The 13671-nt window shown below is 28.9% G+C and overlaps 4 protein-coding genes across 4 annotated transcripts; all 4 read right to left on the reverse strand.

Annotated features, from left to right (window-relative positions):
• Positions 1–2396: 2396 nt before the first annotated feature.
• Positions 2397–3169, reverse strand: LOC148229434 (uncharacterized). The gene is made up of 2 exons (XM_088197684.1): positions 3136–3169; positions 2397–3065 (listed from the first exon to the last, which is right to left on the reverse strand). The coding sequence occupies exons 1-2, from the start codon at positions 3145–3147 to the stop codon at positions 2481–2483; spliced, it is 597 nt and encodes a 198-aa protein (XP_088053810.1). The 5' UTR covers positions 3148–3169; the 3' UTR covers positions 2397–2480.
• Positions 3170–5644: 2475 nt separating this feature from the next.
• Positions 5645–6525, reverse strand: LOC148229435 (uncharacterized). The gene is made up of 2 exons (XM_088197685.1): positions 6471–6525; positions 5645–6400 (listed from the first exon to the last, which is right to left on the reverse strand). The coding sequence occupies exons 1-2, from the start codon at positions 6480–6482 to the stop codon at positions 5819–5821; spliced, it is 594 nt and encodes a 197-aa protein (XP_088053811.1). The 5' UTR covers positions 6483–6525; the 3' UTR covers positions 5645–5818.
• A 2650-nt stretch (positions 6526–9175) lies between these two features.
• LOC148229436 (uncharacterized) lies at positions 9176–9949 on the reverse strand. The gene is made up of 2 exons (XM_088197681.1): positions 9909–9949; positions 9176–9833 (listed from the first exon to the last, which is right to left on the reverse strand). Exons 1-2 carry the CDS (start codon positions 9918–9920, stop codon positions 9237–9239), a joined length of 609 nt encoding a protein of 202 aa, XP_088053807.1. The 5' UTR covers positions 9921–9949; the 3' UTR covers positions 9176–9236.
• Positions 9950–12235: 2286 nt separating this feature from the next.
• Positions 12236–12892, reverse strand: LOC148229437 (uncharacterized). Its single transcript, XM_088197686.1, has 2 exons — positions 12881–12892; positions 12236–12808 (listed from the first exon to the last, which is right to left on the reverse strand). Exons 1-2 carry the CDS (start codon positions 12890–12892, stop codon positions 12236–12238), a joined length of 585 nt encoding a protein of 194 aa, XP_088053812.1.
• Between the last annotated feature and the right edge of the window lie 779 nt (positions 12893–13671).

Consider the following 13671-nt stretch of genomic DNA (forward strand, 5'->3'; position numbering starts at 1 on the left):
TTTAATATTAATATTTGACTAAAGTGTAATCCATATTATTAATGGGACAATAACAACTTTGGTTTTTATTTAAAAAAAAATATTTTATTAAAATTTAATTTTTTTTCAATTTAATTCATATTTAAAACACATGAAATCTAAAATTTTCAAAATTATTTTTGAAAAGCTTATAAAAATAATTCAATGACTTTGAGATTTTGACTTAAAAAAATATCGCACATATTTGAACAAATTTCTCTAATATTATTGTATTTTAATACATTTATATATTTATTAGTGTGTATATGCATATTTATTTAATTAAATATGTGAATCTGAAAGCTGTGGTAAATTTAAATAGAATTTTAAATAATCATCAAATTTGTGAATATTTAACAGTAGCAGTATTTAACAGGCATTCGTAAATTTATCAAAAAAAATTGAATGTAGTCATTAAAGTTAAGACGTATATATTATATAAAGTTAAGACCTATAATATAATATGCTTTCGATTGATTTTAGTCAGTAGCCTACATAAACTGTCAGTACGTGTTTTTAATTATTCGTAGTTCTTAACCATTGGAATATTGAATAGAAAATGGACGAAGTATATAAATATACGAACATAATTGTAATTTTTTCTCTTTTTATCGATATTCATTTACTTAACCAATTATTGAGAATAATAATATTAACATAAAATACAAAAACGTATCATGAACTTCACGCAAATTTGCGACGCACATCTGTTTTAGATAAGAGTAGAACTATAGTAAAGGGTAGGTCTTTATATCACTATTTTGTTTCGTTTAACAAACGAATTCTGAAAATTTCGGTCATAATAGCTACAGCCGTTAAATATTCTAGTCACAAATGTTTTTTGAAGACGTGAAAACATTCTTTTGCTAAGAAGAAGCGTCTCACGGTCTAGCATTTCGAAACAAAATGAATGTGCATAAAGGACCATTGATTAAGATTTTTTCTTAAATTTCATTCGAAAGTCTGAAAACGAATATTTTACGTATATTCGATCAATTATTCAAATACTTATATAGTTAAAAATCGGAGGAATAATTAAAATATTCGATTGAGAGCACTAGTAGACTTAAAAATAGGTAAACAGTTAGTAGCTTGCAATTGAAACGGTCCATTTTAGATAAAACGCGACGAAAAGTTAATATGACCGATAGCTAATTTTTAAATTAAATAGTTGAAATTAGACAATAATATGAAGGATTTTCAATGATAGTCAAAATGTTTCAATCTATAAAAAAATATACTGAGTTTTCCAAATATTAATATATGAAACAATACTTTTTATTAGCATTTATATGGTTTGATAGACATTAACTTTCAATCCTTATACGTACTAAGTATATATTACATGTTCATGATTAAAATGTACCTGATTTATTTGCAATTCGAGTAATCATAGTAAGTCAAATCTAACGAATATGTGCATTAAATCAGAATCAATGATAATTTTTATGTATTGTAAAAAGAAAAACTCAATTTTCGGCCTCGGAGCCCGTCGACGGAAATTCAAAATTTGAAGATTTCATTACGTAGATTGTTTTATGATGGTTTATCTAGTTTAATCAATGTATTCTTATAATCATTATACACATTATGTATATATTTCATTTTCATAGTTATAACATACCTAGATAGTTTGCAATCCGATTATTTGAATTCAGTCAAATCGAGCAACACACATGAAAAATTAATGAAAATTATTGTCGCGTAACAAAACAATTACAACTGTTGTTACGTGTATGTCGGCCATCTTGTTTTATATTTGAATTTATATTTTATTGGTCGAAACAACAGAACGCATTTCCGGTGGCTCAGAAATCAATCGAGCAAATTAAATTTTTATTTTTATTATTGTAATTAAATATATTTCCTCTGTTTCACAACCCCTGTTTATGTTTTGAACAAATTTATAGAAATTAAAATCATTACTATTTATTTATATTTATTATTTTTTTTATTTATCAATCAATCAGAGTAATGATAAAGTATCGAACGTATTATATATCCGTATCGTGTACTTTAGAGCTAATAGTAAGGGTGTAAACCAAAAAATGTCATCTCTTTCTCAATTATAAATAATGATGAAATGGATAGCTCTGAGCTGACTGTGCTAATGCAAGCAGAGAATTATGTAAATATGTAATTATTTTCCTATCAAACTCATATGATATTTTATTATTTGCATACTAAATTTAAATATTTCTAAAGCAAAAAACTCATTTTTTGTTATGTTAATTACACATATTGGTATGGATTACGCTAAAGCCCGATAAATATAACTATGATCAAATTACACTATGGTCAACTAAAAAAAACTATAACTTGCACTATAACATTTCATAAATATAATAAAAATAAATATATTCATTTCGTTGGTTTTATTGTCAATAAAATAAAATACATTATATACATCTATGCAACATTTTCATAATCTTCAGTTCAAATATATTTTGAGATAATTGAGTTTAGTAATAGCTGCCATGAGAGGCGGCGGCATGGGCGGCAAAGTGGGCAGCTTTAGCATGGGCTACTTCAGGAGTATCTACAACACGTCCGTCATGAGCCAATGGGGCGGCATATCCATGAGCATAGTGACCACCATATTGTCCGGCGTAAACTGGGGCAGCATAAGCTTGGACTCCTTGAGCATATTGACCACCATAGTGTCCGGCATAGACTGGGGCAGCATAAGCTTGAACTCCTTGAGCGTAGGCGCCGTTGTAAGCATTGACTCCATTTTCATGGGCGGCGTTGTTAAAAGCGGCGTGGTGGGCGATTTTTGCGTGAGCTACTTCAGGGGTGTCTACAACACGACCATCATGTCCCAAAGGAGCTGCTGGTCCATGATAGTGCTCAGCATAAGCGTGGCCAGCATAATTCGATGGGGCGGCATAATGTCCAGAGTATGCCAATGGAGCGACTACTAATTCAGTGTATCCAGCATAGTGTCCGTCGTATTGACCATGATCTTGAGATTCCAGGAGACCTTCTCCGCGCCATTGTCCATCATCATGGGCGGCTACGACACCAGCGAGGCAAAGGAAAGCAACCTATATAAATCACGCATAAGTTAGTAAATCACTGTATTTATATAGTAAAGTATCACTTTGTAAAACTCACTAAGAACTTCATGTTTGAGTAATGCAAAGCCTTTTCTGAACTGAAAACTGCTTCTAATGAAATGAACGTGGGCGAACGCTTATATACTAAAAGTAAATCGAGTTTTCAAGGGAAGGGGTTACGTGTTAATATGATTTCGTTAATATTTTTTACTCTCACATTTCTACGGAAAATCCTTCGGAGCTTAATGAATACATTGTTATCATTTTTGTATTTGAATTTAATATGGCTAATGGAATGTTAATAAAGCTAACCGTGTAATTTGCTTACAAGATATTTTTAATTATTTTTTTTATTCAATAAAAACTTTAACTTATGAATACAATTAAAAACTTAAGTTACTTTGCTTTGAATATAGATATAAACTACCTGTAGTAATGTTCACCTTATACATATTTTAGTTAGTAAAGTTAATATATTCTAAAATAGCAATTTTTTATTAATTTATAAGTACGTGTTTTTATTATAAGAATATATTAAAAATGTTAAATTAAAATAGCGTTTTCTATTATTTTGAATTGTTATAAATATCTTATTTTTATTTTACTGTTTAATCGTATCTTTTTTTTTCTTGAAAGTAAAACAGATTATTATTACTATGGTTCTCTTTAATTCACTGATTCAAAAGCAACACAAATAGAAGATAATCTTTAGAAAAAAACTAGATCTTCCCTTTGCTTATGCAACTTCGATAAGGATTCGTGTCGTAAAATACAATAATACAAATTTAAAACAATATTATCAAACAAAATAAGAAATGTAAAAGCTTTCAGTAAAATACAAAAGTTAAATTAAAAAATATGGACTACTGCTTTATATCATATGATTGGATATTTATGTAGAATTACTTAAAATTCCAAAAACCTAATAATGATCCTTCAAATTTGATCAATTATCACCCCATCAGTTTATTACAAATAAATATTTGAAAAAAGAATCCTTGGGGAATACAATTATTATCGTACAATTTAATTTCCGCGAAAATCACTATGAACATCAACTTAATAGATTAACGGAACACATATGCGCTAGTTTCCATATTAATAATGTATGGGTCTTTTAATGGTAGATATTGAAAACGCTTTCGACACAGTATGGCATGACTTTTGATTCATAAACTATACAAAAATAAAACCACTGACTACCAACTACGTTTAATACGCTTATACATAAAAAGTAGAAGCTATGTTGTTTCACTAAAGAATGAACACTCGTTCCGCCTAAGATTACAGCTGGAGTTCGACAGGCAAGTATGCTCGGGCCGTTCCTCTTTACCTTGTATACGAACGATATAGGAAAAATAAAAATACGCTTTTATATATGCACGTTTACGATACAGGTATTTTAACTAGTGCTTATGGTCTTAAACCAATCGCGAATTAATTACAAAAATCTTAAAGAAATATTTTGCGAGGTGGAAAATTAAAATCAATCAAATAAAAAAAGAAGCAATATTTTTTTTACATATATAACGTAAAATGAAAAACAAGGGTTAAATACATGAGCTTACACCTGAACTCCATACTTAAATTTAATAAACATTTTTTGGAACTTTGCTCTAAAGGGTTGCCGACATTGCGGACCTTAGACATATATTTAATAGAAAAAGCGCGTTAATTAAAAACAATAAAATTTCAATCTATAAACGATTAATTAGATCCATTTTAACATATGCCTGTCTGGTATGGTGTAACATCAATAATACTAATTGTATTAAATTACAAGTTATTCAAAACAAAACTATAAAAATAACATATAATACACATTTTTATATCAGTCTTAAAAAATTTAATAATAGCCTACAAATACTAACAATTAAAGAACAATGTCATTTTCATCCCAGAAATGATTATAAGAATATTTTGCGAAACCAAACTAACCCGCTAATCTCGTGTATCGATGACTATGATAAAAACACAAAATACCAAAGCACATATTACTTTAAAGGCTAAAGACAAGATATCAATAATTTAAATTTGTTAATAAAATGTACTCAAATTACCATTTTATTAATTGTTTTTTTCTTTTATTTATATTTTTCTTTCACTTAAATTGTAAAAGTTTTTTAATTTTTTACCTTAACATATAACCACAAAAGTTTTGTTTTATGTTTTTATTTTTTTTATCAAATTGTAGTTAATAAATAATTGTAAACATGATAATGGTTATAAACCAGTACCGTGCATATTATATATAATTAGTATATCTGTCAAATTATTCTGTTATTGAAATTAACGTATTTAAAATAAAAACTTAAGCGTAATATATTTCATTAAACAATGATATAATTTAATACACGTTGGAAAGCATTACACAAAAAATGTTATATCTCATGCCTCTGAATTTCGTTTTAGAGAATATAACCATAGTTAATTCACTATTGCTTACGAAGAAGAAAATTACTTTCAATAATTAATACCAAAGTCAAAAACACTTTTAACTAAAAATAGGGTTTTCAGTAGAAACTGTTAGAAATGTATTAAAAATTCATACATAAATAAAAAATATATTTTTTTAAATAACTTTTATTTTTCGTAAAATATAATATGTACAATTTTACACACTGTGCAAAAAATATTTTTAAAACATTTTATAAACCATAAAAATATCATTTTAAATTACAAAAAAATATATCTGATTTGGAAAGGATCACAGGCTAATTTAAATATCGAGATATTTGTGCTTAATAATGATGTCCGTATTGGCTTCCATGGGCGGCAGCAGAATGGGCGGCGAAGTGAGCAGCTTTGGCATGAGCTACTTCAGGGGTGTCTACAACACGTCCGTCATGAGCTAATGGAGCGGCATGTCCATGAGCGTAATCGCCACCATAGTGTCCTGCGTAAACTGGAGCAGCATAAGTATTGACTCCATGAGCGTATTGGCCATCATAGTGTCCGGCGTATGCTGGAGCAGCATAAGCATGGATTCCATTAGCATAGGCGCCGTTGTAAGCGTTTACTCCATTTTCATGGGCGGCGTTGTTGAATGCGGCGTGGTGGGCGATTTTAGCGTGAGCTACTTCAGGGGTGTCTACGACGCGTCCGTCATGTCCCAAAGGAGCAGCTGGTCCATGATAGTGTTCAGCATAAGCCAATGGGGCGGCATAATGTCCAGAGTAGGCCAAGGGAGCGGCGATTAATCCATGGTCTCCTGCATAGTGTCCGTCGTATTGACCATGATCTTGAGATTCAAGGAGTCCCTCTCCGCGCCATTGACCATCATCATGAGCGGCTACGAAACCAGCAAAGCAAAGGAAAGCAACCTATATAAAACACACATAAGTTAATAAATCACTGTATTTATATAGTAAAGTATCACTATGTAAAACTCACTAAGAACTTCATGTTTGATTAATGCAAAGCCTTTTCTGAACTGAAAACTGCTTCTGATAAACTGAACGCGAGAGAACGCTTATATACTAAAAGTAAAAGGATTTTTTTATGGAAGGGGAAACGTGTTGATATGATTTCGTTAATTTATATTATACTCTTCATTTTCTATAAAATACATTACCGTAAACAAATATTTTTAACTATTTTTAAAATTAAAAATGTGCCTCATTGAATTAAATGATTTATTGATATTTTAAAAATAATTAAACTTGAATCACTTTAATAAAAATATTTAGTAGTTTTTATTATAAAATACTACTTTATTAATTTTCATTATTTGTTGTATTTTTTTAAATTTTAAATTTCATATTAAACGAAGCATACAAATATTAAATATAAAAAAATATTTTTGATTTGTGTAAATTAAAAATATATATAACAAAATTATAAAAATATAACAAATCATGCAGTTCCAAAATAAATATTTTACATATATGTTAAACGTATGTTTAAATACTTTCACCATTTTTAAGGTCAGTTTAAAAATTCATTGCTACAAATTGCTTCCTCTTGTCGTTTAAATTGAAAGTTATCGATATTTCTTTATTGTTTAGAGGTTAAAACTTTTTTTCTACTTCAAAGAAATAACTAAATTCATTGACAAATTCAACACAAACATATTGGCTCTGGACATTCTAGTAGGAACTATGCCAAGTTTAATATATAGTATAATTGTATGCTACTAAATAAGCTGTATAATATTAGCATTCATTAATATTTATGTATTATATGTAAAGGTACAGTTTTTAAAAGTAAAATTAATATAAAACATTATTAGTACAAAGTACATTTTTATATAATAAATATTGAATTAAATTTTACATATTACAATGCGTCCTTTATAAATAAAATATTTCATAATTTTTATAGCTAAATTTTTATATAGTACAATATCTACAACTGCATATAATAGACATTTAAGTAAAATATATTTATTTAATTTATATAAAATAATTAAAAATCATAAATAAAAATTAAGTCAAAAATCAAATGGTAATAAAATAAATAAGCTCTATTTGATAGTATTTTATTTTTTAAATATATTAACCCTTTAAATGCGGATGACACCTATTGAAGTCATCAAGAAAAACGCCAGTATGCATTGGGCACTTAAAAGTGGCATGAACCATTGAGTCTTGTAATATGTTTTTTTTTGTATAATTTAAGGTTAAAAAACACTTTAATTTATTAAAATAATATTTAAATAAGTTATGGCATAAATAGGTGCTCTTCCACATATTTGTAAAATTCGAAATAGCGCGCAAAAATATCAGCCGAGGTGAAAAGGTTAATATGCTGATTAGCTAAATAATTATGAATTGTGTTAACCTTTATATGATATATGCATTGAGTAATTTTATTTGGTTATTAAATATAAATTATCTGATTTCTTTAAAGCAGCAAATTAAATAGTAAGAACTTAAATCAACTTTGGGTCAGAATAAAAATCATATCTTAGTCAGAATTGTATTACCAGCCTGGTCATAATGAATATTAAATAGTTAGAATAAATATATAGTTAGAATAAAAATATAGGACGATCATAATTAAAATATATGATGATCATGTAAATTAAAAAAATCATACCTTATAAATATAAATGTTAAAAAAATATTTAGCTTAAAAATATCTTATAAAATATCTCTCTTGCACCTTAAATATTGGATAGGTTAGGTGTGAGCGAGCGATGATCAGAACAGTGAGCACCTCATGAATAACTCTCAACAGATTTATTTAATTGTATGTAGGACGCGAAGGTATTCAAAGAAATGAACGAAGCAAGAATAACGACAGAGCGGCGGTGGAGAGCACGCTCGGCTTGTTGTGTTGACATTTGACAATGTTACGAGTCCAACCAAACAAGTTGCCCGAAAAACACCTTGATCATGATAATAAACTACTGATATGCTTAGATTACCAGCTCTTTAAAATATCAATAAAGGACACAAGCCAAAATGGAGATGAAACAAAAATTGCTTAGTAACATTTTTTAATCATATCGTCGATTTATTATAAAAGCACACTCAGTCAATTATTTTACTTTTCCAAAAAAAAACTTTAAGAAAACTAGAAATTTTATTTATCTACATGATGGAACTCAAACTCCCGAAAATTGATCAATTAATACAATCGTTTCTTAATTTTTTAAAGTGCATCTTAATTTTTTTCAACACATTCAAGAACTATATGAAATCAAGATTTATTCCGAGTAATGGATGTAGATTGCATATCATTATTACTATCGTTATTTACTAGGGTTCTTACTATTCGAATATTCCATTAATTATAATCTTGAAAATGAGTAAAATAGATGAGCTAAGACATTAATGAATATTATATTTATAAATTTAAAAGTAACCGGTAAAGCTATAAAGCTATAAAAATGAGTGCCGCACGAATTTAATGCCCCTTGTGTGTTTATATTGTGGTCAATCCTTAAAAAAATATTTTTTATCACTCCTTCTAATCGATAATTAACAGTAAATCCCCACTAATAACTTCATAACAAAAAATACAAATTGTAAATAATCTTCTTATTAACAATAAAAAAATATATATACATTTTTTGCATTACTTTTATTGATTTTATATTACATTACATACAACTATGTCTATATATTTATATATAAAAGATCGAAATGATATTTTGTAATAAATAGTTTTTAATTTGCATATATCTTATATTACAATTTTGATAAGTCGTGTTTAATAATGATGTCCGTAATGGCTTCCATGGGCGGCAGCGGCGTGGGCAGCGAAGTGGGCAGCTTTGGCATGGGCTACTTCAGGGGTATCTACGACACTTCCGTCATGAGCCAATGGAGCGGCATGTCCATGAGCGTAGTGGCCACCATAGTGTCCGGCGTAAGCTGGAGCAGCATAAGTATGGACTCCATGAGCGTATTGGCCACCATAGTGTCCGGCGTATGCTGGGGCAGCATAAGCATGTATTCCATGGGCATAGGCGCCGTTGTAAGCGTTGACTCCATTTTCATGGGCGGCGTTGTTGAATGCGGCGTGGTGGGCGATTTTAGCGTGAGCTACTTCAGGAGTGTCTACAACGCGTCCGTCATGTCCCAAAGGAGCAGCTGGTCCATGATAGTGTCCGGCATAAGCGTGTCCAGCATAAGCCAATGGGGCGGCATAATGTCCGGAGTAGGCCAAGGGAGCGGCGACTAATCCATGGTGTCCAGCATAGTGTCCGTCGTATTGACCATGATCTTGCGATTCGAGAAGTCCCTCTCCGCGCCATTGACCATCATCATGTGCGGCTACGAAACCAGCGAGGCAAAGGAAAGCAACCTATATAAATCACACATAAGTTAATAAATCACTGTATTTATATATAATAGTAAAGTATCACTATGTAAAACTCACTAAGAACTTCATGTTTGATTATTGCAAAGCCTTTTCTGAACTGAAAACTGCTTCTGATGAACTGAACAAAAGCGAACGCTTATATACTAAAAGTAAAAGGATTTTTTTATGGAAGGGGTAATGTGTTGATATTATTTCATTCACGTTTCTACGGAAGATCCTTCAACGCGAAACAAAAAAATGACATTTTTAATTATGATATGTGTTTAATAGATTATTTAATTGCTTTAAATGTAGTTTAAATAAATATTTTATTAGAAAAAATATTATTCTAATTTTTTTCATAATAAATAAAAAATAATAATATGTAAATAATAATTTCAATTAAATGTTAAATTGCAAATATTATTGAATAAAATTAATTTTATCTTATTTTTAATAAAAAAAAAACTACAATAATATAGAAGCTTAAATTTTGTGATATATAATTAAAATATAGAAGTGTTAAATCATTAGTAAGCGGTACTATATAAAATAATATATTATATGGTAAATTTATGAACGTAAACTATCACTTTTGTAAGGTTGATAAAAAAATTCTTCCTCTTGTAATTTAAATGAAATGATATTGGATATTAAGTTATTGTTTAGAGGTTGCAAACTTTGTCTTCCTATTTTATGTAGAAAACACTTTCGTTTCTCAACATTAAATAACTAAAGATTTTGTAACAATTAATTCTGATTCAAATCCAAAAATATTAGACGTTACATGTTTTGTTAATTTACACAAGTAGGTACAAATAAATCCGGTAATGATCTCTCCTTAAAATGTATTTCTTTAAGTAGAATTATTTTCAAGAATCAAAAATTATTTTTAATAAAATACTTTTAATATAATCTTATGATATCAGTTTCAAAATGATTAGGTATCCAATCGAACTATTTTATATAATATAATTAAGACATAGTAGAAAAATGTTTGTAATCTCTTTGAGTTTTGCCCCATCGATAAAATCATACAGATATGAAAAATATCATACTACAGTAGGCCCCCCAATAACACGGTAAATTGAGGACGTGTTATTTGGATGCGTGTAGTTGGGGGACTAGAAAATATATTTTTTTGCAATACATACGCACAAATCTGGCGCATGTGGTGAGATATCCTCCCCAAAGTAACGGGCACCCAAATAGCACGTCCTGAATTTACCGTATTATTGGAGAGGGGTCTACTGTATAATGTTATACATCTGCTTCTACAGAGTAAAGCAACAAAAAATCGGTTACAAAAATGTCACAAGAGTTTTCTTGTATATTTAGATTTAAGTCATTCTACGCATAATAGACATCGATAAAATATTTTCAAAATAACACACATTTTTTATTAATTAAATGATTAATGAATATTTCGTTGGATCTATCTAATATACATAATAGTATTTTATTCTCAAGTTTGAAGAAATAATATAAAATTTCAAAAACTCTCATTAAAGTGTGCAAAGGTTATATAATATAAAATTGCTAACTCCATATTTAATATTTTTACAGAAGAAACAAAAAACTAAATAGATAACTTGAAAACAAGAAATTAAAATAATACTTTTTGTAGTTTAATTGAAAATTTTAGAGTATCAATTTTTTTATGTGTATTTCAATTAAGGGTACAAGATGACATTGTTATGTAATTTTCACCCAAAAGTGTATTTTAGATTGATATTTAGATTCCAATTTTCTGCATAATATATAAATCAGTCTGCTTTTTAAAAGTTGGCTTTACACAGTACTTTATGTATTTTAAAATTTTTATTGTTATGAAATAAGAGCTTCTTAGTCATTTATACAGTGCATAAAGTACTTTTTTTAAGCATTTTTCAAATCTCTGACTACTTAATACCAATCATGAAAATTAGACCATATCAAAAATATATAAACTATAAAATATTTGTAATGGTAATATACTGGCCCAACAAACGTCAAATATCATTAATAATAAATAAAAACAGACCGTATTGTGCATTGTGGCATCTAGTAATTTAAAGCATTACAAAATAATATTATGTTTTCCAATTTTAACTTTGATTGAAATCTAAATCGTATAAAAATATTAAATAAGTACGATATTAACAACTATTTAAAAATAAAAAAATATAGGAAATAAATTAGGTTCTCAATTAAGGATATTTTATAAAAATAATTAAGAATAGAATAGTCGCCAATAATTTTCATAAAATCTCAAGTGTCCATAAATATTTTGAATAATCTTCTTATAAATAAAAATAATATATATTTTTTAATAGTTTTATTACTCATATAATACATTATGTACAATTATTATTATATTTCAAACGAAGATCACAGGTTTTTTGTTAATTTTAAGATAATTGTGTTCAATAATGATGTCCATAATGGGCGGCAGCAGCGTGGGCTGCGAAATGGGCAGCTTTAGCATGGGCTACTTCTGGGGTGTCTACGACACGACCGTCATGAGCCAATGGGGCGGAATGTCCATGAGAATAATGTCCACCATAGTGTCCTGCGTAAATTGGAGCAGCATAAGCATGAACACCATGAGCGTATTGGCCACCATAATGTCCGGCATATGCTGGAGCAGAATAAGCATTGACTCCATTAACGTAGGCGCCGTGGTAAGCGTTGACTCCATTTTCATGGGCGGCGTTGTTGAAAGCGGCATGGTGAGCGATTTTAGCGTGAGCTACTTCAGGGGTATCTACAACGCGACCGTCATGTCCCAAAGGAGCTGCTGGTCCATGATAGTGTCCAGCATAAGCCAGTGGGGTGGCATAATGTCCGGCGTAAGCCAATGGAGCGGTGACTAATCCATGATGTCCAGTATAGTGTCCATCGTACTGACCATGATCTTGAGATTCGAGGAGTCCTTCTCCGTGCCATTGACCATCATGATGGGCGGCTACGAAACCAACGAGGCAAAGGAAAGCAACCTATGTATATAAATCACATATATTTTAATAAATTACTGGTTTCATAATATAGTATCGCTATATAAAACTCACTAAGAACTTCATGTTTGAATAATGTAAAGCCTTTTCTGAACTGAAAACTGCTTCTGATGAACTGAACGAGGGCGAACGCTTATATACAAAAGTAAATGGCTTTTAAAAGAGAAGGGGTAACGTGTTACTATGATTTCGTTAATTCGTTTTTTAATCACGCATTTTTACAGCACATCCTTTTACGTTAAATCTTGTTTTAATGGTAAATTTGTCTAATGGAATTAAATAAAAACTTGTCAAGTTTACTTTTTTAATGTTGTTCTGTCAATTTATATTGATAATAAATATCACTTTAATTTAAATTAATAACAACTCTATATATTAATAAATGTGCTTAATAAATTTCGGATGAAAAATCAGAGAAAAGTTGATTCATAATAATATGTTTTATGATTAAAGACTATTGTAAAAATTATCAATATGTACTAAAAATTGTAAGTTGAAGAAAAAAATATTTAATAATCATAAATAAATATTTTACTAATATAAAAAATATATATTTTTAATATTACATGTTAAACTTATGTTTAAATACTTTTACGGTAAATTTAAGAAAAAGAATAATAATAAAAATTATTTAATAGTCATCAATAAATATTTTACTAACAAAAATAAGGTATTTTTAATATTCTATGTTAAATTTTTGATTGAATACTTTCGCCGTTGTAAGGTCAATTTAAGAATTCATTACTACAAATTGCTTCCTCTTGTCATTTGAATTGAAAGCAATCGATATTTGCGTATTACATATATGTTACATATACCTACTTGGCGATCTAAATTTTAGTTTA

Source organism: Plectrocnemia conspersa, unplaced genomic scaffold (assembly GCF_051122295.1).
Source record: "Plectrocnemia conspersa isolate PC_06_02 unplaced genomic scaffold, ASM5112229v1 ptg000011l, whole genome shotgun sequence".
Classification (NCBI taxonomy): Eukaryota; Metazoa; Arthropoda; class Insecta; order Trichoptera; family Polycentropodidae; genus Plectrocnemia; species Plectrocnemia conspersa.